Raw genomic sequence first — 26,706 nt, 5'->3', positions numbered from 1 at the left:
AGGTGCTTGGTTTTATACACCTGTGGCCATGGAAGTGATTGGAACACCTGGATTCAATGATTTGGATGGGTGACTGAATACTTTTGGTAATAGTGTATACCTATTCTGTATACAGATCATATATAGTGCAAAGCATGGTGAATAAATATGCTCACTGATATTGTTTTCATATTATTTTATGTAGTACTTTCTTAAATGTAAATGTATATAAATGCAACCCTGGGGATATTAGTCTTAAAGGCTAAGAAAAAACAGCTTGTGTACTTGAATAAAGATTGGAACATGGGAAAATAAACTATACCATCATCTTCAGTGCACCGCAAGGAAAACGGTAAAATACAAGGAAAATGGGCCCTTCTAAAGTTTTACACATGATAAATTTGGAGCATGTATAATCACAGGTATAATCAGAGTCAGGGTGAGAATCGTTTCAGATACGTTTATCTGATTTCCTCATTTAGGCTAAAGATTTTAATAAATGTTTAATACATTTCAAAATAATTAATTTAAGTGCACATTCAGGGAAACTGTTAATCTATTTTAACCCCTTAAAAGGTCAGGAGCTGTCGGCTAATCCAGGATGGAATTCCTTCCTCCGATACCTTAAGAATACCTTAGAAATATTGTTTTCCATGTAATTATAGAATAAAAAGCCTGGGAATTTAAATGCTTAAAAAGAACAAAGCCTTAAAACATAAAAATGAGTTATTAACTAACAATGCAGTTAAGGCTGGTACACAAGTACGCAGTGTCTTGTAAGTGGAGCACCATGCACTCGAAATCCAAAGAATAATGGTATTTTGATGAATGCTGGAAAATGGTTTGGATAGAAGTAAGGGGGGCGTCACCTTGTCCTCTCTCACCTGTTCTTATTGCTATGGCAACGCTGGGGTCACTGGGACAACCATTGATCAACGTGACCACAGTAACAGAGTAGGTTTCACCACAGTGCAACTCAGTGAAAGAGCAGCTGGTAGTGTTTGAAGCGCAGGTGTGCGTGTGCCCATCAAGGGCAGTTGCTGTGGCAACATAGGAATCAGCCCATACAGCTGGAAGCCACGAGGCTATGCCCTGATTTCCCTGACACTGCAGAACCACAGAGAGGTTAGAGGGAGCACAAGGACCTGCAGAGAGAGAGGAAGAGAGAAAGAAACAGACATTCTGTCCATTCAATCTGACTCAAAGTTACCTGTGTATCTGTGTTACAGCTGTGTAACTGCATGTGTGTTACCGGTGCCGTATTACAGAAACGTCCTGTCTTGAGTCCCAAGTTAAGATCTGACAAGGTCAAGATAAGTTAGGACGTCACTGTAAGGCAGCTCCTGGTTGGTAACTGCACTTTTGTCACAGGTGTGTTGTACTTGTGCTGCAGGTGTCTTATGTTTCACCTGCATTACAGATATATGTTTGTTACAAGTATCTATGTGTTACAAGTGTGTTTTTCTACCTGTTTCACATTTGGGTATTGCACCAGTGGTACAGGTGTGTACCTCTGTCATGGGTGTGTTGTGCCTGTGTTACAGTTGTGTAATTGCACCTGTGTAAAAGTGTATATTGTTATATATGTTATTTTCAGTCATTTCAGCCATGGTTATAATGCACTATTCTATGTTGTTATGTGATGACACAACAGCATAAAGACAGACTGGCATGAACAAAGCTATTAAGTGATAATCTATATTATGGAGGGAAGGTCGTAGAGTGAGATTTTCCCAGTGTTCAGAGGGAAAATCAAATACGGCGATCTAAGTACACTGGTCATATTTACCTGCATGTTCTCTGTGTTACAGGTGTGTGTGTGGGTGTATGATAACAGATGAATTTGTACCAGTGCCATAGGTGCATATGTATGCCTGTGTTGAAGGTGTATGATTTTGTCAATGTTACAGATGTAGGGCAACTTGATTTAAGACGGAGCAAAATTTGATCTAGACACTTTTATGAATGATTGTTGTCAAAGTAACTTTGTTCGTCATTTCTGGGATTTTTTGCACATAGGTTTTTACCATTAAGTGGAATCATTGAGAATCTACAAATATTTTCTTTTTTTCAATTTTAAAAAAGTATATAATTTTGTGTTGTATTTTGACTAATAACACAAAGCTTGAGAATGAAAAGACTAGACATTATTTGACACAATACATTTTGTAAAAACTCAGACAGACAAATCGATGCAATGTTCATTGGTGGGGTTTTCATGTTACTACCAATATTGCCCCCTAGTGGGGACGAATGCCTTATCCAGCACCAAGTATCATGTACATTCTAAACCTAAGCACAGATATGGATTAGCTCAAATGTAAATGGACATTGTTCTTAAGTGAGGCATTTTTCCCCATTTTGCCTCACATTTCAACCTGTGTTACACGTGGAACTTGGTACCTTTGTTATAATTGTTTATTCATTTCTGTGTTACAGGTGTGCATGTTGTACCTGTGCTGAAGCTAACTGCTGCGCTGCGGACTCCCGAACAGTTGTTGGTGTAAGGCGTCACAGTGATGTTATAAATTTGCCCACAGTGCATCTGGCTGAGCTGGCAGGTGCTGGTGGTGGAGTTACACTGTTTAACATCTCCATCCCTCCCCAGTGCCGTCACACTGTACAGACTCACACCTGCTGTGGGTGCCCACACCACCACTGCACTGCTGTTAGAACACTGCCACGAGGCGCTCACATTCTGCGTGGCACAGGGCACTGCCGAGAAGACCACAGGGATTTAAACACACATACAGGTCTAGTTTTTATGTAAAAAAACAAAAAAAAAACAAACATAACTGTTCATTACACACTACAGTGAACAAAGTCAAAACTCTTTAATGTCTAAATATGTTAAAGATTATAACGTCTAACTGAAGCCCTAGAAGTACAGAGTTATTATTCCCTATGACTTCCACTTTGTTATAATACTACTGACAGTTGACTGTGGAATATTTAGTAGCGTGGAATTTTCATGACTGGACTTGTTGCGCAGGTGGCATCCTATCACGATACCTCACTGGAATTCACTGAGGTCCTGAGAGCGACCCATTCTTTCATCAATGTTTTTGTAGAAGCAGTCTGCATGCCTAGGTGCTTGGCTTTATACACCTGTGGCCATGGAAGTGATTGGAACACCTGGATTCAATGATTTGGATGGGTGACTGAACACTTTTGGTAATAGTGTATACCTATTCTGTATACAGATCATATATAGTGCAAAGCATGGTGAATAAATATGCTCACTGATATTGTTTTCATATTATTTTATGTAGTACTTTCTTAAATGTAAATGTATATAAATGCAACCCTGGGGATATTAGTCTTAAAGGCTAAGAAAAAACAGCTTGTGTACTTGAATAAAGATTGGAACATGGGAAAATAAACTACACCATCATCTTCAGTGCACCGCAAGGAAAACGGTAAAATACAAGGAAAATGGGCCCTTCTAAAGTTTTACACATGATAAATTTGGAGCATGTATAATCACAGGTATAATCAGAGTCAGGGTGAGAATCGTTTCAGATACGTTTATCTGATTTCCTCATTTAATCTAAAGATTTTAATAAATGTTTAATACAGTGGTGCATTTCAAAATAATTAATTTAAGTGCACATTCAGGGAAACTTAATCTACTTTAACCCCTTAAACGGTCAGGAGCTGTCGGCTAATCCAGGATGGAATTCCTTCCTCCGATACCTTAAGAATACCTTAGAAATATTGTTTTCCATGTAATTATAGAATAAAAAGCCTGGGAATTTAAATGCTTAAAAAGAACAAAGCCTTAAAACATAAAAATGAGTTATTAACTAACAATGCAGTTAAGGCTGGTACACAAGTACGCAGTGTCTTGTAAGTGGAGCACCATGCACTCGAAATCCAAAGAATAATGGTATTTTGATGAATGCTGGAAAATGGTTTGGATAGAAGAAAGGGGGGGCGTCACCTTGTCCTCTCTCACCTGTTCTTATTGCTATGGCAACGCTGGGGTCACTGGGACAACCACTGATCAACGTGACCACAGTAACAGAGTAGGTTTCACCGCAGTGCAACTCAGTGAAAGAGCAGCTGGTGGTGTTTGAAGCGCAGGTGTGCGTGTGCCCATCAAGGGCAGTTGCTGTGGCAACATAGGAATCAGCCCGTACAGCTGCAAGCCACGAGGCTATGCCCTGATTTCCCTGACACTGCAGAACCACAGAGAGGTTAGAGGGAGCACAAGGACCTGCAGAGAGAGAGGAAGAGAGAAAGAAACAGACATTCTGTCGATTCAATCTGACTCAAAGTTACCTGTGTATCTGTGTTACAGCTGTGTAACTGCATGTGTGTTACCGGTGCCGTATTACAGAAACGTCCTGTCTTGAGTCCCAAGTTAAGATCTGACAAGGTCAAGATAAGTTAGGACGTCACTGTAAGGCAGCTCCTGGTTGGTAACTGCACTTTTGTCACAGGTGTGTTGTACTTGTGCTGCAGGTGTCTTATGTTTCACCTGCATTACAGATATATGTTTGTTACAAGTATCTATGTGTTACAAGTGTGTTTTTCTACCTGTTTCACATTTGGGTATTGCACCAGTGGTACAGGTGTGTACCTCTGTCATGGGTGTGTTGTGCCTGTGTTACAGTTGTGTAATTGCACCTGTGTAAAAGTGTATATTGTTATATATGTTATTTTCAGTCATTTCAGTCATGGTTATAATGCGCTATTCTATGTTGTTATGTGATGACACAACAGCATAAAGACAGACTGGCATGAACAAAGCTATTAAGTGATAATCTATATTATGGAGGGAAGGTCGTACAGTGAGATTTTTCCAGTGTTCAGAGGGAAAATCAAATACTTTCATATTTACCTGCATGTTCTCTGTGTTACAGGTGTGTGTGTGGGTGTATGATAACAGATGAATTTGTACCAGTGCCATAGGTGCATATGTATGCCTGTGTTGAAGGTGTATGATTTTGTCAATGTTACAGATGTAGGGCAACTTGATTTAAGACGGAGCAAAATTTGATCTAGACACTTTTATGAATGATTGTTGTCAAAGTAACTTTGTTCGTCATTTCTGGGATTTTTTGCACATAGGTTTTTACCATTAAGTGGAATCATTGAGAATCTACAAATATTTTCTTTTTTTCAATTTTAAAAAAGTATATAATTTTGTGTTGTATTTTGACTAATAACACAAAGCTTGAGAATGAAAAGACTAGACATTATTTGACACAATACATTTTGTAAAAACTCAGACAGACAAATCGATGCAATGTTCATTGGTGGGGTTTTCATGTTACTACCAATATTGCCCCCTAGTGGGGACGAATGCCTTATCCAGCACCAAGTATCATGTACATTCTAAACCTAAGCACAGATATGGATTAGCTCAAATGTAAATGGACATTGTTCTTAAGTGAGGCATTTTTCCCCATTTTGCCTCACATTTCAACCTGTGTTACACGTGGAACTTGGTACCTTTGTTATAATTGTTTATTCATTTCTGTGTTACAGGTGTGCATGTTGTACCTGTGCTGAAGCTAACTGCTGCGCTGCGGACTCCCGAACAGTTGTTGGTGTAAGGCGTCACAGTGATGTTATAAATTTGCCCACAGTGCATCTGGCTGAGCTGGCAGGTGCTGGTGGTGGAGTTACACTGTTTAACATCTCCATCCCTCCCCAGTGCCGTCACACTGTACAGACTCACACCTGCTGTGGGTGCCCACACCACCACTGCACTGCTGTTAGAACACTGCCACGAGGCGCTCACATTCTGCGTGGCACAGGGCACTGCCGAGAAGACCACAGGGATTTAAACACACATACAGGTCTAGTTTTTATGTAAAAAAACAAAAAAAAACAAACATAACTGTTCATTACACACTACAGTGAACAAAGTCAAAACTCTTTAATGTCTAAATATGTTAAAGATTATAACGTCTAACTGAAGCCCTAGAAGTACAGAGTTATTATTCCCTATGACTTCCACTTTGTTATAATACTACTGACAGTTGACTGTGGAATATTTAGTAGCGTGGAATTTTCATGACTGGACTTGTTGCGCAGGTGGCATCCTATCACGATACCTCACTGGAATTCACTGAGGTCCTGAGAGCGACCCATTCTTTCATCAATGTTTTTGTAGAAGCAGTCTGCATGCCTAGGTGCTTGGCTTTATACACCTGTGGCCATGGAAGTGATTGGAACACCTGGATTCAATGATTTGGATGGGTGACTGAACACTTTTGGTAATAGTGTATACCTATTCTGTATACAGATCATATATAGTGCAAAGCATGGTGAATAAATATGCTCACTGATATTGTTTTCATATTATTTTATGTAGTACTTTCTTAAATGTAAATGTATATAAATGCAACCCTGGGGATATTAGTCTTAAAGGCTAAGAAAAAACAGCTTGTGTACTTGAATAAAGATTGGAACATGGGAAAATAAACTACACCATCATCTTCAGTGCACCGCAAGGAAAACGGTAAAATACAAGGAAAATGGGCCCTTCTAAAGTTTTACACATGATAAATTTGGAGCATGTATAATCACAGGTATAATCAGAGTCAGGGTGAGAATCGTTTCAGATACGTTTATCTGATTTCCTCATTTAATCTAAAGATTTTAATAAATGTTTAATACAGTGGTGCATTTCAAAATAATTAATTTAAGTGCACATTCAGGGAAACTTAATCTACTTTAACCCCTTAAACGGTCAGGAGCTGTCGGCTAATCCAGGATGGAATTCCTTCCTCCGATACCTTAAGAATACCTTGGAAATATTGTTTTCTATGTAATTATAGAATAAAAAGCCTGTGAATTTAAATGCTTAAAAAGAACAAAGCCTTAAAACATAAAAATGATTTATTAACTAACAATGCAGTTAAGGCTGGTACACAAGTACGCAGTGTCTTGTAAGTGGAGCACCATGCACTCGAAATCCAAAGAATAATGGTATTTTGATGAATGCTGGAAAATGGTTTGGATAGAAGTAAGGGGGGGCGTCACCTTGTCCTCTCTCACCTGTTCTTATTGCTACGGCAACGCTGGGGTCACTGGGACAACCACTGATCAACGTGACCACAGTAACAGAGTAGGTTTCACCGCAGTGCAACTCAGTGAAAGAGCAGCTGGTGGTGTTTGAAGCGCAGGTGTGCGTGTGCCCATCAAGGGCAGTTGCTGTGGCAACATAGGAATCAGCCCATACAGCTGGAAGCCACGAGGCTATGCCCTGATTTCCCTGACACTGCAGAACCACAGAGAGGTTAGAGGGAGCACAAGGACCTGCAGAGAGAGAGGAAGAGAGAAAGAAACAGACATTCTGTCCATTCAATCTGACTCAAAGTTACCTGTGTATCTGTGTTACAGCTGTGTAACTGCATGTGTGTTACCGGTGCCGTATTACAGAAACGTCCTGTCTTGAGTCCCAAGTTAAGATCTGACAAGGTCAAGATAAGTTAGGACGTCACTGTAAGGCAGCTCCTGGTTGGTAACTGCACTTTTGTCACAGGTGTGTTGTACTTGTGCTGCAGGTGTCTTATGTTTCACCTGCATTACAGATATATGTTTGTTACAAGTATCTATGTGTTACAAGTGTGTTTTTCTACCTGTTTCACATTTGGGTATTGCACCAGTGGTACAGGTGTGTACCTCTGTCATGGGTGTGTTGTGCCTGTGTTACAGTTGTGTAATTGCACCTGTGTAAAAGTGTATATTGTTATATATGTTATTTTCAGTCATTTCAGTCATGGTTATAATGCGCTATTATATGTTGTTATGTGATGACACAACAGCATAAAGACAGACTGGCATGAACAAAGCTATTAAGTGATAATCTATATTATGGAGGGAAGGTCGTACAGTGAGATTTTTCCAGTGTTCAGAGGGAAAATCAAATACTTTCATATTTACCTGCATGTTCTCTGTGTTACAGGTGTGTGTGTGGGTGTATGATAACAGATGAATTTGTACCAGTGCCATAGGTGCATATGTATGCCTGTGTTGAAGGTGTATGATTTTGTCAATGTTACAGATGTAGGGCAACTTGATTTAAGACGGAGCAAAATTTGATCTAGACACTTTTATGAATGATTGTTGTCAAAGTAACTTTGTTCGTCATTTCTGGGATTTTTTGCACATAGGTTTTTACCATTAAGTGGAATCATTGAGAATCTACAAATATTTTCTTTTTTTCAATTTTAAAACAGTATATAATTTTGTGTTGTATTTTGACTAATAACACAAAGCTTGAGAATGAAAAGACTAGACATTATTTGACACAATACATTTTGTAAAAACTCAGACTGACAAATCGATGCAATGTTCATTGGTGGGGTTTTCATGTTACTACCAATATTGCCCCCTAGTGGGGACGAATGCCTTATCCGGCACCAAGTATCATGTACATTCTAAACCTAAGCACAGATATGGATTAGCTCAAATGTAAATGGACATTGTTCTTAAGTGAGGCATTTTTCCCCATTTTGCCTCACATTTCAACCTGTGTTACACGTGGAACTTGGTACCTTTGTTATAATTGTTTATTCATTTCTGTGTTACAGGTGTGCATGTTGTACCTGTGCTGAAGCTAACTGCTGCGCTGCGGACTCCCGAACAGTTGTTGGTGTAAGGCGTCACAGTGATGTTATAAATTTGCCCACAGTGCATCTGGCTGAGCTGGCAGGTGCTGGTGGTGGAGTTACACTGTTTAACATCTCCATCCCTCCCCAGTGCCGTCACACTGTACAGACTCACACCTGCTGTGGGTGCCCACACCACCACTGCACTGCTGTTAGAACACTGCCACGAGGCGCTCACATTCTGCGTGGCACAGGGCACTGCCGAGAAGACCACAGGGATTTAAACACACATACAGGTCTAGTTTTTATGTAAAAAAAAAAAAAAAAAAACAAACATAACTGTTCATTACACACTACAGTGAACAAAGTCAAAACGCTTTAATGTCTAAATATGTTAAAGATTATAACGTCTAACTGAAGCCCTAGAAGTACAGAGTTATTATTCCCTATGACTTCCACTTTGTTATAATACTACTGACAGTTGACTGTGGAATATTTAGTAGCGTGGAATTTTCATGACTGGACTTGTTGCGCAGGTGGCATCCTATCATGATACCTCACTGGAATTCACTGAGGTCCTGAGAGCGACCCATTCTTTCATCAATGTTTTTGTAGAAGCAGTCTGCATGCCTAGGTGCTTGGCTTTATACACCTGTGGCCATGGAAGTGATTGGAACACCTGGATTCAATGATTTGGATGGGTGACTGAACACTTTTGGTAATAGTGTATACCTATTCTGTATACAGATCATATATAGTGCAAAGCATGGTGAATAAATATGCTCACTGATATTGTTTTCATATTATTTTATGTAGTACTTTCTTAAATGTAAATGTATATAAATGCAACCCTGGGGATATTAGTCTTAAAGGCTAAGAAAAAACAGCTTGTGTACTTGAATAAAGATTGGAACATGGGAAAATAAACTACACCATCATCTTCAGTGCACCGCAAGGAAAACGGTAAAATACAAGGAAAATGGGCCCTTCTAAAGTTTTACACATGATAAATTTGGAGCATGTATAATCACAGGTATAATCAGAGTCAGGGTGAGAATCGTTTCAGATACGTTTATCTGATTTCCTCATTTAGGCTAAAGATTTTAATAAATGTTTAATACATTTCAAAATAATTAATTTAAGTGCACATTCAGGGAAACTGTTAATCTATTTTAACCCCTTAAAAGGTCAGGAGCTGTCGGCTAATCCAGGATGGAATTCCTTCCTCCGATACCTTAAGAATACCTTAGAAATATTGTTTTCCATGTAATTATAGAATAAAAAGCCTGGGAATTTAAATGCTTAAAAAGAACAAAGCCTTAAAACATAAAAATGAGTTATTAACTAACAATGCAGTTAAGGCTGGTACACAAGTACGCAGTGTCTTGTAAGTGGAGCACCATGCACTCGAAATCCAAAGAATAATGGTATTTTGATGAATGCTGGAAAATGGTTTGGATAGAAGAAAGGGGGGGCGTCACCTTGTCCTCTCTCACCTGTTCTTATTGCTACGGCAACGCTGGGGTCACTGGGACAACCATTGATCAACGTGACCACAGTAACAGAGTAGGTTTCACCACAGTGCAACTCAGTGAAAGAGCAGCTGGTGGTGTTTGAAGCGCAGGTGTGCGTGTGCCCATCAAGGGCAGTTGCTGTGGCAACATAGGAATCAGCCCATACAGCTGGAAGCCACGAGGCTATGCCCTGATTTCCCTGACACTGCAGAACCACAGAGAGGTTAGAGGGAGCACAAGGACCTGCAGAGAGAGAGGAAGAGAGAAAGAAACAGACATTCTGTCCATTCAATCTCATTCAAAGTTACCTGTGTATCTGTGTTACAGCTGTGTAACAGCATGTGTGTTACCGGTGCCGTATTACAGAAACGTCCTGTCTTGAGTCTGTATGGATTATGGATTAGCTCAAATGTAAATGGACATTGTTCTTAAGTGAGGCATTTTTCCCCATTTTGCCTCACATTTCAACCTGTGTTACACGTGGAACTTGGTACCTTTGTTATAATTGTTTATTCATTTCTGTGTTACAGGTGTGCATGTTGTACCTGTGCTGAAGCTAACTGCTGTGCTGCGGACTCCCGAACAGTTGTTGGTGTAAGGCGTCACAGTGATGTTATAGATTTGCCCACAGTGCATCTGGCTGAGCTGGCAGGTGCTGGTGGTGGAGTTACACTGTTTAACATCTCCATCCCTCCCCAGTGCCGTCACACTGTACAGACTCACACCTGCTGTGGGTGCCCACACCACCACTGCACTGCTGTTAGAACACTGCCACGAGGCGCTCACATTCTGCGTGGCACAGGGCACTGCAGAGAAGACCACAGGGATTTAAACACACATACAGGTTTAGTTTTTATGCAAAAAAAAAAATTAAATACATAACTGTTTATTACACACTACAGTGAGCAATGTCAACACGCTTTAATGTCTACATTTTTTAAAGATTCAAAGTCAAAGTCGTGGCTTTTTTGATAAAATCAAAGTTATTTCCTGCTACACCAATGCAGTGAATTTGGTTTCACCACTGAGTACATTTAACTACTAAGTATTATTCATGGCAAAGCACACAACTGAAGTTCACATTATCAACTTGCCAGGCTATGCTGGACAGAACTCAGGGGAGACCTTTGAATAAATCAACAAGCAGCAAACTAACACAAGCAACAGTAAAGTGGAAGGCTCCAGTTCCCAAATCATAGTAGCACCTGTGTAAATGACAACATGAATGGAACAGGATTAATCTTATTGGCTGTCAGGAATACCTGTCTGGATTCCAGTTGGCTGGCTGTAGCTGCTGTTGCAGTTACTGGAAACGGCTTTCACAGTAACATTGTAGGCACGACCGCACCTTAATCCAGTAATGGAGCAGTTTGTCCCTGTGGTGCTACAAGTGTCACTGTACCCATCTCCTTCCAGAAGGGCAACAAATAAGGTGCTTGCATTGTTGTTATTCCAGCCTATGAGAGCAGTGTTGTTTCTGCAGTCATAATAGGCATTCACCATGGAAGGAGAGCAAGGAGCTAGAGAAAACAACAAATATTTATTGATATTAGTTACATATCATCATCAGCCTACTTTGTACTTCCACTTATCCACTTTATGAGCTCAAACTATATTACTGGTACAACAATAGACTGCCGCTTATTTGTTGTCATGTAGAAAGAAGGTGTTTCTATTAAAGTGGCCCATGAATGTATGTTTACATACATATTGCTGCTGTTGGAACAAAACCTTATATCTCCATTTTTGTTGTTTTTCAGTTTTGGGCATAATTCGAAAGTACCTGTTACTCTTTACATCATGTGTAAATTTTATGATGAACAGACTAAAAGAAACAGCCCAAAATTACTTGGAAAAAAGTCTGCTTCCATTGAATTACATTTAAATCAAAGTATCTTTTGCCTTCTCCTGTAAAATTGCCATTTTGGAGATATGATCTCCAAAGATATATCTATGAGATACAGCTGGTTATGGTCAGAATAAAACTAGATATATAGTCAGGATATAGCTACTTATAAGTGAGGAACAACTGGTTATAGTTAAGAGTTGGTGTAGGAGCAGGTGATGTACAGACTGTGACTGGTTAAGGTTAGCAGAGAACATCATGTGCCAAAATTAAGAGCATGTGGAGCAACAAAATTAAACGGATCAACCAGTCTACTCATCATGTATTAAAAGTGTGTAATAGTGTCATCTTATGGACAGACCTGTAATGACAGTGACACTGGTGCTTGGTGAGCTGTCACACTGCTCCCCTCTCGCAGTAGCATACACACTGTATGTCTGGCCGCACTGTAGTCCAGTCAGACTACAGTTGAAGTTTGGGGAAATGCATGATGACATGAGCCCATTTGTAGAGGTGGCGTTGACAATGTAACGGATGGCATTGCGGACAGGAGTCCATGACAACAGGGCTGCATTTGTTGCACAGTCCAGGGAGGTACTGAGGATGGTGGGGAGGCATGGGGCTACAGGCAAGACATGAAAGAACCCCATAAGCAAAATATGCTATGTGAAAATTATTTGTTGAATTTACGCAAAACAAATCAAGACAACCCACTGCAATATTCTAACTAATATAACTGTAGTCAATAGTCAATACAAGAATAGTCAAGAATAAAAATACTACCTCTTTACAAATAAAATGTTGTCCTTTTATACAGTGAATAACAGCTACAGAACTAATGTTGTTCTTTTTCAGTATCATTAAAAAGCAGAAAACCACTGTACATTTAGAGGCCTCAACAAATAAAGATGCTAAATATATCAATTTTTTCATTATTTAATGTGTCCACCTTTTGCCTTTATTACAGCTTCCATCCTTTTCAGGGGACTTGGTTAAGGCTTTTTAGCTCTTCAAGGAATCTGCAGGCATATTTTTCCACCTCCCAAAAGAGTGGACAAATAAAATACTGATAAATTTTACATTATACCTAGTGTTGGAAGCTTTTAGTAACTTTCTGATACTGACAAATGAATAACAACAGCCTCTTTGACCAAAATAAAAAAGAGTGTTTTTTTTAAACACTTATGCCTCTAGTTGTCCATCTGTAGTTGATGGCTGAGGAGAATGTTTAAATTATGGCAATACACAATTTCAATTAATTCAATTTAAGATTTTAAACACTAAAAACTGGGTTATATCTGATTTCATATTATATAGTAGACATTCCTCTACAATCCAAAAATCCACCAATATAGGTGTGTGGTACAACTAAAATGATTGTTTTCAGTAGTACTATAGCTAAAGATAAATCAGCTTTAATTAAATATGAAGGTTTCTGACAAACAAATATAAAAGACATTTTTTCCCACCTTTAGCCATGTACTTAGGTTGAAAAAGGTGTGGTGGATTGTAGTACCTGTGACTACCACAGCACGAGACTGGGAGGTGCTGTTGCAGGTTGCATCCCCTGCCAGTACTGTGATATTGAATGTCTTCCCACATGTCAAAGAGGTCAGCTGACAGGAAGTGCTGCTGGTGGAGCAGGAAGCAGCAAGTGTTTGCTCGCCATCTGTTTGTGCCAACACTGTGTATTTACTTGCACCTGTGCTGGCACTCCACATCACTGTGGCAATGCTGCTACTGCACTGGAGTATGGCTGTAACATTCTGAGGGTCACAGGGACCTGTGTGAAAGACACTGTGTGTTTAATTATATAATAATAGATGAAGAATTTAAGTTACAACACAAGAATAATGTTAATGAAGCCACAGCAGTAATCCAGGTGTGTAATGTGTAGCAGTGGTGTACTTATAGTCCAGGTGTGTAATGTGTAGTAGTGCTGTACCTGTAGACCAGGTGTGTAATGTGTAGCAGTGGTGTACTTATAGTCCAGGTGTGTAATGTGTAGTAGTGCTGTACCTGTAGACCAGGTGTGTAATGTGTAGCAGTGGTGTACTTATAGTCCAGGTGTGTAACATGTAGCAGTGGTGTACTTATAGTCCAGTTGTGTAATGTGTAGCAGTGGTGTACTTATAGTCCAGGTGTGTAACGTGTAGCAGTGGTGTACTTATAGTCCAGGTGTGTAATGTGTAGCAGTGGTGTACTTATAGTCCAGGTGTGTAACGTGTAGCAGTGGTGTACTTATAGTCCAGGTGTGTAACGTGTAGCAGTGGTGTACTTATAGTCCAGGTGTGTAACGTGTAGCAGTGGTGTACCTGTAGTCCAGGTGTGTGTGTAGCAATGTTGTACCTGTAGAGTGTTTAAATGCAGTACCTGTACTGAGAGTGGTGACTGAGCTGTTAGTATTGTTGCAGATCCCGTTTTGTGATGTTACACTGAGACTGTACCGACTGGCACACTGCAGTCCACTGAACACACATGATAGGTTGCCTGTCACACACATCTGAGGGAACTTTCCAGAGGCAGATAACGTGGCAATGTAACCGTTGGCCCCAGGGGCAGCGTCCCAAGATGCTACCAGGGAGCTGGATCCGCATGCAACACGGCCATTCACATTCTGAGGGATGCAGGGGGCTAAGGGAAGAGAGGTGATGACTGGTCAGATATGTGTCAATTATCCTATGAGGTGGGTCTAGGATGACAGCATCAAATCTACTGTCACATGTACCACTACTTGTCCAGTTAATATGCAGGATGATCAATACTAAGTACAATGAAGCATTCTACAATAAAACTGATCCCAGGAAATATTACCTGTCTGTATAGATTGCACAGGGCTTGCTGGTCCGCTACAGTTGCCATTGGATGCAGCTACTGTGATATTGTATTGCTGGCCACACTGAAGGCCTTGCATGCTACAGCTGGTGTTTTGCGAGCTGCAGAACAGTGCAGTGCCTCCACTCCATACTGCGGAGGCAATATAGTTCTGAGGCACTGCAGAAGGGCTCCAGCTCACAGTCACAGAGTTAGTATCACATGCAAGAACAGTGGACACGTTTTGTGGAGCACATGGAGCTGAAAGAAAAACATAAATCATATATATTACATAAATATTAAATAACTAAAAGGATTTTTATGTATGTCTGTTTATATATATATACTATTAAACACAGATATTGCAATGGAGAATATGTGACTCAGTGACCACCTCTAGTAGTTCAACTCTGCTACTGCAAAACAGTAACAGTACGACTTCACACAATTAACTGTACTAGTTTCTCGTTTAAACATGTCACAGGTTTTCAATAGGACATAGTTACATTTTAACCGAACAGCTCACACAAAAACTTAAAAATCAACGAAAGCTAGCAAAACTACCTGACTACTCTTCACTCACTGCTAACCACATTAACACTGTTTGGTTGAAGTTTACCTTTGAAGAAGTCACTCTTAAACTGTATAGATACAAACCTGTATCCAACTGTATGGGAGCAGTCTGAGCACTAGCACAGCTCCCATCTGTAGCAAACACGCTAAAGCTGTAGCGCTGACCGCAGAGTAACCCAGAGATCTGGCAACCCACGGTGCTGACATTACAGGTTCGCACATCCCCATAACTCTCCAGCCTTCCAATGTAGCCCAGTGCATTAGGGCTGGGAGTCCACAATAAAGAGGCAGTTGAAGAGGAACAGTTCACCAATCCTGAAACGCTAGTGGGGCCACAGGGGTCTGCAAGGACAGAAGAAATGGAGGAAAACAGATCCTCATGCTGTACACTGAAGCAAGATCTGCATTTCATTCACTTGATTTTAATAAAAAAAATTTGAAAATGAAAAAATAGGGCCATCATAATAATAAAAACTATTAGCTAAGGATCTAAAGATTTCCCCTCATTGTTGTTACAGTTACTATATTATAAGGGTTTCTCTTTTCATTATCATCATCATCATCATCATCATCAACGTTAACTGCTTAATCCAGATAGGGTCACGGTAGCCGTTGGGAGAGCAGACAATCCCAGATGACCCTGTCCCCCGCAACTTCCTCCAGCTCATTCCCAGGGACCCCAAGCCGCTCCCAGGCCAACTTGGAGATGTAATCCCTCCAGCGGGTCCTAGGATATCCCGGTAGGCCGTGCCTGGTACACCCCCACTGGGAGGCGTCCAGGGGGCATCCAAATCAGATGCCTGAACCACCTCAGCTGGCTCCTCTCAAAGCGGAGGAGTAGCGGCTCTACTCCGAGCTCCTCCCTGATGGCCGAGCTCCTCACCCTATCAAATAGAGTGTAGCCCGCCACCCTGCGAAGAAAGCTCATTTCCGCCGCTTGTTTTCACAATGTCATTCTTTCGGTCATTACCCACAGCTCATGACCATAGGTGAGGGTCGGGATGTAGACTGACAGAGAGCTTTGCCTTATGGCTCAGCTCCCTCTTCACCACTACAGTTCAGTACAGTGATCGCATTACTGCTGCCGCCTGTCCCAGCCTGCGGCCGATCTCACGATCCCCCTTCCCATCACTCGTGAACAAGACCCTGAGATACTTTCCCCTTACCTGAAATGGGCATGCCATCCTTTTCCGGGCTAAGACCATGGACTCAGATTTGGAGGTGTTGATCCGCATACCAACTGATTCACACTCACACTGGAGGCATCCATGTGATTCAGCCAAAAGAACAACATCGCCTGCAAATAGCAGAGACGCCACCCTTCGGCCTCCACACATAATGCCCTCCTGACTTTGACACCCTCTCCATGAATATCACGAACAGGGATGGAGACAGTGCACAACCCTGTTGGAGCCCAACACTAACACTGAAAGGGTCCGACTTAATGCTGAGTATATGAACACAGCTCTCACTACGGGAGCACAGAGATCGAATAGCCCGGAGTAGTAGCCCCGGTACCCCCCGGAGGACCTCCCACAAGATATCTCGGGGAACACGGTCATAAGCCTTCTCCAAATCCACAAAACACATGTAGACTGGGTTGGCAAACTCCCACGCCCTCTCAACAATCCCTGAGAGGGTGAAAAGCTGGTCCATTGTTCCACGGCCGGGACGGAGTCCGCATTGTTCCTCCTCAATCTGAGGTTCAACTATCAGTCAGAGTCTCCTTTCCAGCACCTTAGCATAGACTTTCCCAGGGAGGCTGAGCAATGTGATACCCCGATAGTTGGCACACACCCTCTGGTCCCCTTTTTTAAAAATGGGGACCACCACCCCGGTCATGCCAATCCAAGGGTACTGTTCCTGAGGTCCATGCAATATTGCAGAACCACGTCAGCCATGACAGCCCCACAATATCCAGAGCCTTAAGCATGTCTGGATGAATCTCATCCACCCCCGGTGCCTTGCCACTGAAGAGCTTGCCAACTATCTCAGCGACCTCCACCAGGGAAATGGAGCTTGACCTGCCAGAGGCCTCCGGCCCTGACACCTGTGAGGGAGGCATGTCTAGGAGATTAAGGAGTTCTTCAAAGTGCTCCTTCCACCAACCAACAATATCCTCATTTGAAGTCAGAATTTCTCCACTCTTGCCGAATACAGCTTGGACGCAGCCACCCCAACCACTCCTGAGTCGCCGGACAGTTGTCCAGAGCCTCCTTGAAGCCGATCGAAAGTCTTTTTCCATGGCTTCGCCAAACTCCTCACACACCCTGGATTTTGCTTCTGCCACCATTGCGGCTGCCACCCTTTTCGCCTGTCGGTCCCTCTCTGCTGAGTCGGGAGTCCTTCAGGCCATCCAGTCCCTAAAGGCCTCTTTCTTCAGCTTGATGGCCTCCCTCACCACTGGTGTCCACCAGGGGGTTCTTGGGTTACCGACCCGACAGGCACCCACAAGCTTTTGGCCACAGCTATGCCCGGCAGCTTCCAATGGAGGTTTTGAACAGGGTCCATTCAGACTCCATGTCCCGTACCTCCTCCGGGACATGAGAAAAGATCTCCCAGGGGTGGGAGTTGAAATCATTCCGAACAGGGGCCTCTGACAGTCGTTCCCAGCACACCCTCACTATTTGCATGGGCCGGCCATCAGTTTTCCTTGCCACCACCAGATGGTGATCAGTTGACAGCTCAGCACCTCTCTTCACCAGAGTGTCCAGAACATATCGTCCCAAGTCAGATGAAACAACAACAAAGTCGATCATTGATCTCTGACCCAAGGAGCTCTGGTACCATGTATACTTATGAACATCCTTGTGTTTGAACTTGCTGTTCGTTATGGACAATCCATGCCTGGCATAGAACTCCAATAACAATTCACCATTCGGGTTTAGATTGGGCAGGCTGTTCTTCCCAATCACGCCTCTCCAGGTCTCCCAGTCACTGCCAACATGAGCACTGAAGTCCCCCAGTAAGACTATGGAGTCTGTAGGTGGGACCCTTTCCAGAACCCCGCCCACTCGCTCCAAGAAGGCCGAATACTCTGATAAGTATTAGCACACACAACAGTCAGAGTTTTCCTCTCTGCGATTTCTCATGTGCACCTGATTAAGTTTATCAGATAATTGAGTAAACTCAGACGTGAAAAAATGTCACTATGCTCAGTACATTAAATAACAATAATGAAAATATAGTATCGATGACGTAAGAGACAATTTAGTACTATTTGGATCCAGTTTGTCCATGTGAAGGTGGAACCCTAACCTTGATGTCTTAAATGCTGTTAGTGTGTCATCACCATTTTCATTAGCATGGGAGTTCACAGACAACAGTCAACATCACTGCACAAAATCAAACTTCTTTTCTGCCATATAACATGTTTTAATGTTTAGAGCCATACAATTATGGTAGGACAATACATATAAGCTTGACTTGAGCCACAGAGAGCAAGTAAGTGCTTCTTTAACTGCCTCCATATTTCAAGCTGCACTATGTAAAATCTGACCTCTCTGGTGGTATTATGTAATTGCATGCAATATGCGAATTTTGTAATGTTGGTTGTGCCCCTTCTTCAAGCACAAGAATCTGACGATTGTATGCACAAAGTCAAGTCAAAACTTGCTGAACATTGATCACATAAGGGCATTATCTACTCCTGTCATTAAATCTTCATCTGTATAATGTTGATGCATTTGCATTTGAGACCTAATCACTGAGCCAGACTTCTTTTGGAGTCTGTTTATGATTTTAATACATAAAGATGCATAAAACTGTCTGAAAACCTCCACAAAATTCAACCCTCTTGCAGCAGCGCACACACACCATAGCATGTTTTTTCCTGACTTAGTAGTACTACTTATTTCAATTTTTAAATCTTACATAGAGCAGCTTTAAGAAAAAACACAGAATATTATGGCATTTTTATTGACATGTCTATTTGCACAGGCTTATTATAACCTGTGCTTAAGGTTTAAGGTGCCAGAATCTTTTCTGATACAGGAGTGTGAAATCTGTAAAATTGGTTGACAGGGTGGATTTGGATGGGACTAAAATCACTGTGAACTGGTATTACCCCACCAAGTTATTACCAAGATATTACCAAGTAAAACTAATCCTGTGCACTTTAGATAATGTTTTCTGCTGGATAACAGTCAGGTACATGTGTCAGTGGTTGTATCTGTGAACATGTGTGTGTTTACTTATACACACCTGTGTACAGAGACACTGTTTGGCTCAGCTGGCTGCTACAGTTGTCATTGGCTGCTATGACACCCACACTGTACATCTGACCGCAGGTGAGGTTAGCGATGCTGCAGCTAGTCCTGTTGCTGACGCACTGTGACCTCTGACCATGGGTATCTATGGCAATGGCTATATATGTGTGGGCTCCAGTGCTGGGGGCCCAGGTGATGCCCACAGAAGTAGCGCCACAAACTCGAGACACGGAGACATTGGTGGGCACACATGGCACTTAGGAAACAGAAAAAAATACATTTTAACTACATGTTTAAAACCATGTATCCCAGTAGTGAGTGTGCTTTTGCTTGTAAAAACACCACATAGCATTAAATACACAAATAAACATAAATACAGCAAAAAGTAACAAGACTTTCCTATTTTCGAAAAAGTAGTGACATCTTTTGCGCAGGTTAGAAGAACACAGGGGTGGTTCCAGATTTCTCCTTGAAGACCCCAGCTATCACTTGGATTAAATTACATTAGCACTCCTGACTTATAAATAAGGACTGACTAAAATAGGTATTAGATGATACAGCCTGCCACAAAGATATTTGTAACTGTTTAAATTAAAATATTAACACTAATAAAATCACTACTTATTGAAATAATGTTATTTATATTAATCCTAATATTAATGTTTTTCAACAAGTAAAAACTTAATGCCCAGTTAGCTTTTTCTAAATAGAATTTTCTCAAGCACCAGAAACTTTTGCAAAGTACTTTATACCACGAAAACAATTTTTCAATAATATTATATCAATTTTGTTGTAGGTGCATGTATAAAATAATTCTGATATAATTACCAGCTCTCTAGGTTTAGATGTGCCCAAATTATCATCAAATCTAACAATGATAGCTGATAAAGCTGTCTGACATCAACAATGACGTTATAGTAAAATTAATTTGCAAAATGCTTTAAAGTTTTGAAAAGAAATGAACAACTTAAGTGTTCCTATAAATAGAAAAATGTATATGTGTGTCTTTCTATATATTTATCTTGTCAGGGATTTTATGTTGTGCATGTCCTCACCTTGCTCTACTGTAATCTGCTGACTGGGAGCAGACTGGCAGCTCCCACTTGCAGCCAGCACCATCACATTGTAGGCCTTTCCACAGTCCAGCTGTCCCACACTGCAGTGGGGTTCTTTTGAGTTACAGTAGAGTGGACCTCCTGTTCCTGACCATACCACTGTCGTATAGTTCACACCCACAGCTGAGCTGTTCCAGCCTACTGTCATTGAACCTGACGAACAGTTCACTATACCCACCACCTGCTTTGGGGCACAGGGGACTACAGCACATGGAAAAAGAGAGAGAAATCAGAACACAAGTAACAGGATAGAAACAGAGCCATCACAATCAGAAGACAGAATACAAAAACATCACAGCCAGAACACAGAGATCCATACCCCTTCATTAGTGTAGTGGTATATATGGGAGAACTACTTAGTTCACTAAATAATGTTACAAATGCATGAATCAATAAAGGAATTCAAACACTGTCATCAGCCTGCATCAGTATTCATCAGTCACATAAACAAACCAACGTAACCTGCTTGCAAGGCTTAATTTGGTATCTTATTCACAGCCACAGACATAAGCGCAATGCTTGGAAAAGTGTAAATGGCAAGGAAAAGTGTATGCTGTTACCTGACTCCATCTGAATGGTTGCGGATGGCAGGCTGTTGCAGTGTGTGTTGTTTTGCATGACAGTGATGTTGTAGGTGTGTCCGCAACGAAGGCTGGGTATGCTGCAGTTATTCCTGCTGGTGCTGCAGTTCAGCATGCCTCCTTCATTATCCACTAACAGAGCAGTGTAAGAGCCCCCAGACTGCTGGCCCTGCCACTGCACTGTAGCTGTGTTTGACTGACAGTCCTTTACTGCCTGCACATTCACAGGGGTACAGGGAGCTACAGGAGGAAGTGAGGTAAGGTGAGAGGAAAAATTAGGGAAAGACAGAAGAGGGGAAAAGAGAAAAGTTGAGACAAGGATGTATGAGGATTGGAGTTTAAGATTTCAGCCACTTCACAAAGCAGGATTTCTCACTAAGCTGGATATCTGAGCCCTTTCAGTAACTGCATTGCATTATCTGGTAACTACTTTGCAACAACATGTAAGTTACAGTAAGTTAAGTTTATATGTAAGGTATACATGAAAGTGAAGAACTGAAGTGTGAGGGACCTTTATGGTTTGAGGGGTTAATCCCAAAATGAAGATTATCCAACAGAATCGTCCCTTACCTCTTCTCCTATCACATATACTTATATTTGGGCTTAAGGTATCTAAATATGAAATCCTTCTTTGTGAAAAACAGCCCCAATCATCAAAATTGAAACCCACCTGTCTTTACAGCAATGTGCTGGCTGTCGGTGCTGTTGCAGATGAAGTTGGTTGACATGACGAAGGCCTCGTAGGTTTGTCCGCACTGCAGACCCGTGATCTCACACTCAGTGTTCATGGTATTGCAGAAGCGGATCGTGCCGTCTGCAGAGATAGTTTTGGCTGTGTAGAAAATGGCATTATTGCTGGTAAGCCACCTGAGAGTGATGGAGAAAGAGCCACAGGTATCCACCAATGAAATGTCCTGAGGAGCGCAGGGAACTGCAAAGAGAGAAAGAGGGAGAGGGTCAAGAGAGTGGGTTAAAAGAGCAAAGCTAATATAGCTCACAAGTTCACCATCAATTCGCACTCTACATCACTGCACACTTACCTCAACCTTTGCTGGACTGTTAAATAATATTAACCTCTGGCGTTTAAAATTTTTTGTGTATCTTCTTAAATTCGCCATTCAACATGATTTGACATGCTACCCATACATTTCATATCAAAACAATTTCAGCTCTTTCTATAATGAGAGACTTCTACAGCTATAAACTTTTTACACGCCATTTCACGTGTGTCTCCAATGTCGTCTGAATGATGGATGAAGGGTTTCCGACATGGGCCAGTACTTAGTGATTTCCTTAGGGTACATTGATCAATTTTGAAAAAAAATAATATATATATATATATATGTAGATGGACACAAGAATTAGAGAGGCAAATGACATGTATCTTAACCTCTCTTCATAGCCTCAAGTCTCCTCATGTCTCCAGATGAGCTGTGTAGATAGATTATACGCCACCCCAGCCCACTGCAAAAGCACCCACACGGTCTTCATAGCACAAGACGTGTTGCACAAAAGATGCATTTTGAATGGTTAATGTGGAAATAAAGCAGTGCTGGGAAAACATTTCTGTTGCATTTGCGAGAATTTGTGAAGGACTTATAAATTCACACAGTACATTACAGATACCAGATACCAACACATAGTACATTACGGATACCAATAAGTTATATACGGTCACTCACTCTCTCTCTCTCTCCTTTTCTCTGCCTCCCTCACCTGTCTCAGCTACATCCACCAGCATGAAATCAGTCATGCACTCATTGTTGGAAGCCGTGATCCACACACTCAGGCTCTGGCCACAATTCACACCGGTCATCGTACAGTTAGTTCCTCGGGATGTACAGTTGTAGAAGTCGTCACGGTTACCGCGTGCCTGCACTGTGTAGCGGAGGGCTCCCCGGGCTGGGTTCCACATGGTCATCAACGTGTCTGACAGACAATCCATTGCCACGGTGCGAACGTTTTGGGGTAAACAGGGTGCTGAGGAAGGGTGGATACTCAAAGTCACTTAAAGGCAAGACACATCTTAATAGGATAAATATGAATGAAATTATGCTGTTAGCCTGCCTAGTCACTCAATTTGATAAATGAGGTTTATTTTCCCAGAAGACTTACAATGGTGAATGATGGGGCACTGGACATCACGAGGACACCCAGTTAAACTAGTAGCTTGGCAGTAGTGTAGCACAGCATGGCATAACCTGAGATTAGACACTGGTTCTCAATGTATGGGTGCTATGTGCTATCTGGTGACGTGCTATTGGGACACTTTTTAAAATTACATTGAAAATTACACCTCCTTTGATGACACATGAGGAACACTTTAGAGCAATGTCTGACCTGGAAGATTGCAACACTGCTTAGTTCAGTGTTTCTCTGCTTTGATGGAACAGAGAAACATTAATTTGTGAAGCGATGTGGCCCAGAGTGCTAAATGCAGAGCTAATACTAAATGCATGGATGGTTTCCCCACTTATGCTGACTGGAAGTATTCATCTCACCTCTCACCTGTATTAACGGTTGGAAGGTACCCATCTCATCTTTGCTAAACGTTAAAAGTTATCTAGTTTCTCACCTATGCTAAACGTTTGGCACAGGTACCTGGTCTCTTACTTGTGCTTGCAGTAATAGTGTTTAGTCATTTTTAGTCACACTGTCATTTAGTCAGTTGTTACATATTCTGTTCACTGTGTTAACAATTAACAGTTACTTGGTCTGCTGCTTCTGCTAATAGTTAGGGGTTACCTGGTTTCTTGCTTGTGCTGATCTTACCTGGGCTAACAAGCCACTGCTACCTGATCAGTAAACTGTGCTTACAGTTAACATATCAGGTCACAGTTACCTCATCTTTTATGTGTCTTAATGATTAGCGTTTACCTGGACTCTTACCTGTGCTAATTGTTACTGGCAAGGTGGACCCAGTGTTGCAGCCCTGAGCACCAGAGTACACAGAGCTGACAGTGAAGCTGTATGTGAGGCCACAGTCCGTCTGAATGAAGTAGCAGGAAGTGTCTATGGTAACGCACTCGTTCACCACCCCATCTGAGTCCACAGACTGGGCGATGTAATATGCTGTTTTGTTGGTTGGAGCCCACGAGAATATGATCACGTTGCTGAAACACTCACGGAAAATAGTCGGGTTCTGGGGTGGGCAGGGTGCTGTGTGAGTGCAGGAAAGAAACAGAGAAGGGAGGTGAGAAATGATAATTTAGCTCCTACACAGTGGTCCTTTTGACTACTGAGACTCATCTACAGCTCACCAGAACTGCGTTGATTTTGGAAAATTACAAGTAATTATAACTCACAATGATAAACAAAGAAGTATACACTCAAATTGTGATACTGAAAAATACTTATTAATTTTTCCTGAAATATGGCACTTCTTGAATGTGAATATGAACATGAATATCCTTTGAACCTAAAATGTGTTTTGTTTTGTATTGTTTCATGTTTAGTCAATATTCCACTACTATGTAAATACGTCCTCCAGTCAGATTCATGAATTTAGCATGTTTTAACTAGATGACCACTGAAATCAGATCATGTTGAAATTTAAGCATTTATAATGCATTTAATCGTTTCCTGAAGAATCGTATCTGAATCGAATCTTTGCCAGACATTATACTCTGGAAAGCAGAGGGGCTGAAAGTCATGCATTGTAGTCACCTGTTTCAAAAACGTAGCTGATGTTGGAGGTGCTCTCGCAGTCAGCGATGCTAGAGATCCGTACAGCATAGCGTTCACCACATCTAAGTGTGGTAATCTGGCAGGACGTGCCAGTGGTGGTGCAGGACAAAGATGTTCCATTATTTCCAGTGGCCACTGCGCGGTACGACCTAGCACCAGACACAGCCTCCCAACTAACAGTTGCGATGGCATTAGTACAACTGTAGTCCACTGATATTGATGGCACTGAAGCAATAGCTGCGTTGGAGAAAAAATGCAAAAGCATATGTATTCGACTTTATGCGTGTGAATGACATGACAGTTATGACTGTCACTGTGTACATTTACGGTGCTATAAGAGTATTTTACACTGTTAACAGAACCATGTAACTAATACTTACAACTGGTGGTGTAAAGGGCAGTGGATGGCTCCCCAGGCTGCAGAAACATATTAATAGATGAAACGCCTATTGTGTAGCTTGAACATGGTTTGAGGTTAGATATATTCAGGGAGGTAGCAGACGTGTTCCAAGTCATGGGAGGAAGTCCTGACCGGTTATTTTCCATCAGCGACACCTGGTAGAGCAACACGCCAGAGACGCTGGACCAGGTGACTTGAACCGTGTTGTAATTTACTGTTGTCACAGTCACAACACCTGGTGGCTGGACCACTGCAGAGCACATAAGAGTGAATGATAGTAAGCAAGTTGTTGTGAAGTTTGTTCATGTTTACTTTTATATCACTTATATGTAACACCAAAATAAAAACCCAAAATAAGACAATAACAAATTTCCTATCAAGATACAATTATTTTAGGCTTTCATGATATATTATGTTCGATTTGTTATCATGCATGGTATGTTATATGCTATAATATATGCACAGGTGCAAGACAATAATATGTGCACAATATGTTATTCTCCCATAAATAGGAAAATGTAATTACTATTGTCTTTCTTACAACTAATAATTACAACCAATTATTAGCTTGCTGGCAATCAGTTACTCATTCTCTGGCTTGTGGCAACAGTTACCTGTTCTCTTATGTGTGCCAGTAGTTAACTGTTTACTAATCTGTTACCTTTGCTAATAATCTATAATAATCATTAATCATAATCTACAATACTTGACTTGCATTAAATAATAATTGACTTACATTAAAAGTAAAATATGTTTTTTCCTTCCCCTGTAAAGTTGCCATTTTGAAGATACAAGGGTTTCTTTCCAACAACATGTAAATCATGTAAGCTCAGGCATATATTTCAAAGACTATGAGCATCAAATATTGGACATATACACTCACCGGCCACTTTATTAGGCAGACCTTGCTAGTAAAAGGTTGGAGCCCCTTTTGCCTTCAGAACTGCCTTAATTCTTCGTGGCATACTTTCAACAAGGTGTTGGAAATTTAATTCATTTAATTAATTTTCAACAAGGTGTTGGAAATTTTGGTTGGTTATTTAAGTTACTGTTGCCTTTCTATCATCTCGGACCAGTCTGCCCATTCTCCTCTGATCTCTCACATCAACAAGGCATTTTCTACCATACAACTGCCGCTCACTGGATATTTTCTCTGTAAACTCTAGAGATGGTTGTGCGTGAAAATCCCAGTAGATCAGCAGTTTCTGAAATACTCAGACCAACCTGTCTGGCATCAACAACCACACCATGTTCAAAGTCACTTAAATCACCTTTCTTCTCCATTCTGACGCTCGGTCTGCACTTCACTAAGTTGTCTTGACCACCTCTACATGCCTAAATGCACTGAGCTGCGCCCATGTGATTGGCTGATTAGCTATTTGTGTTAACAAGCAATTGAACAGGTGTACCTTATAAAGT

General features: G+C 41.3%; 1 protein-coding gene across 1 annotated transcript in view; it reads right to left on the bottom strand.

Moving 5' to 3' along the window:
* Positions 1-26,706, bottom strand: part of fndc7rs1 (fibronectin type III domain containing 7, related sequence 1) — a 56,147-nt gene that overhangs the window by 27,174 nt on the left and 2,267 nt on the right. The window contains exons 5-26 of the mRNA XM_037531243.1: positions 25,268-25,537; positions 24,867-25,124; positions 24,090-24,359; positions 22,917-23,180; positions 21,871-22,131; positions 21,180-21,440; positions 20,560-20,820; positions 19,500-19,760; positions 15,381-15,638; positions 14,724-14,984; positions 14,283-14,543; positions 13,426-13,692; positions 12,271-12,531; positions 11,326-11,583; positions 10,609-10,869; positions 10,046-10,306; positions 8,547-8,807; positions 6,994-7,254; positions 5,491-5,751; positions 3,938-4,198; positions 2,434-2,694; positions 864-1,124 (exon numbers count right to left, since the gene is read on the bottom strand). Of these exons, the coding sequence (XP_037387140.1) occupies positions 864-1,124; positions 2,434-2,694; positions 3,938-4,198; positions 5,491-5,751; positions 6,994-7,254; positions 8,547-8,807; positions 10,046-10,306; positions 10,609-10,869; positions 11,326-11,583; positions 12,271-12,531; positions 13,426-13,692; positions 14,283-14,543; positions 14,724-14,984; positions 15,381-15,638; positions 19,500-19,760; positions 20,560-20,820; positions 21,180-21,440; positions 21,871-22,131; positions 22,917-23,180; positions 24,090-24,359; positions 24,867-25,124; positions 25,268-25,537 (5,760 nt within the window). The remainder of the gene's footprint in view (positions 1-863; positions 1,125-2,433; positions 2,695-3,937; positions 4,199-5,490; positions 5,752-6,993; positions 7,255-8,546; positions 8,808-10,045; positions 10,307-10,608; positions 10,870-11,325; positions 11,584-12,270; positions 12,532-13,425; positions 13,693-14,282; positions 14,544-14,723; positions 14,985-15,380; positions 15,639-19,499; positions 19,761-20,559; positions 20,821-21,179; positions 21,441-21,870; positions 22,132-22,916; positions 23,181-24,089; positions 24,360-24,866; positions 25,125-25,267; positions 25,538-26,706) is intronic.

Source organism: Pygocentrus nattereri, chromosome 19 (assembly GCF_015220715.1).
Source record: "Pygocentrus nattereri isolate fPygNat1 chromosome 19, fPygNat1.pri, whole genome shotgun sequence".
In the NCBI taxonomy this organism is placed as follows: domain Eukaryota; kingdom Metazoa; phylum Chordata; class Actinopteri; order Characiformes; family Serrasalmidae; genus Pygocentrus; species Pygocentrus nattereri.
This window is presented reverse-complemented; position numbering and strand designations above follow the sequence as displayed.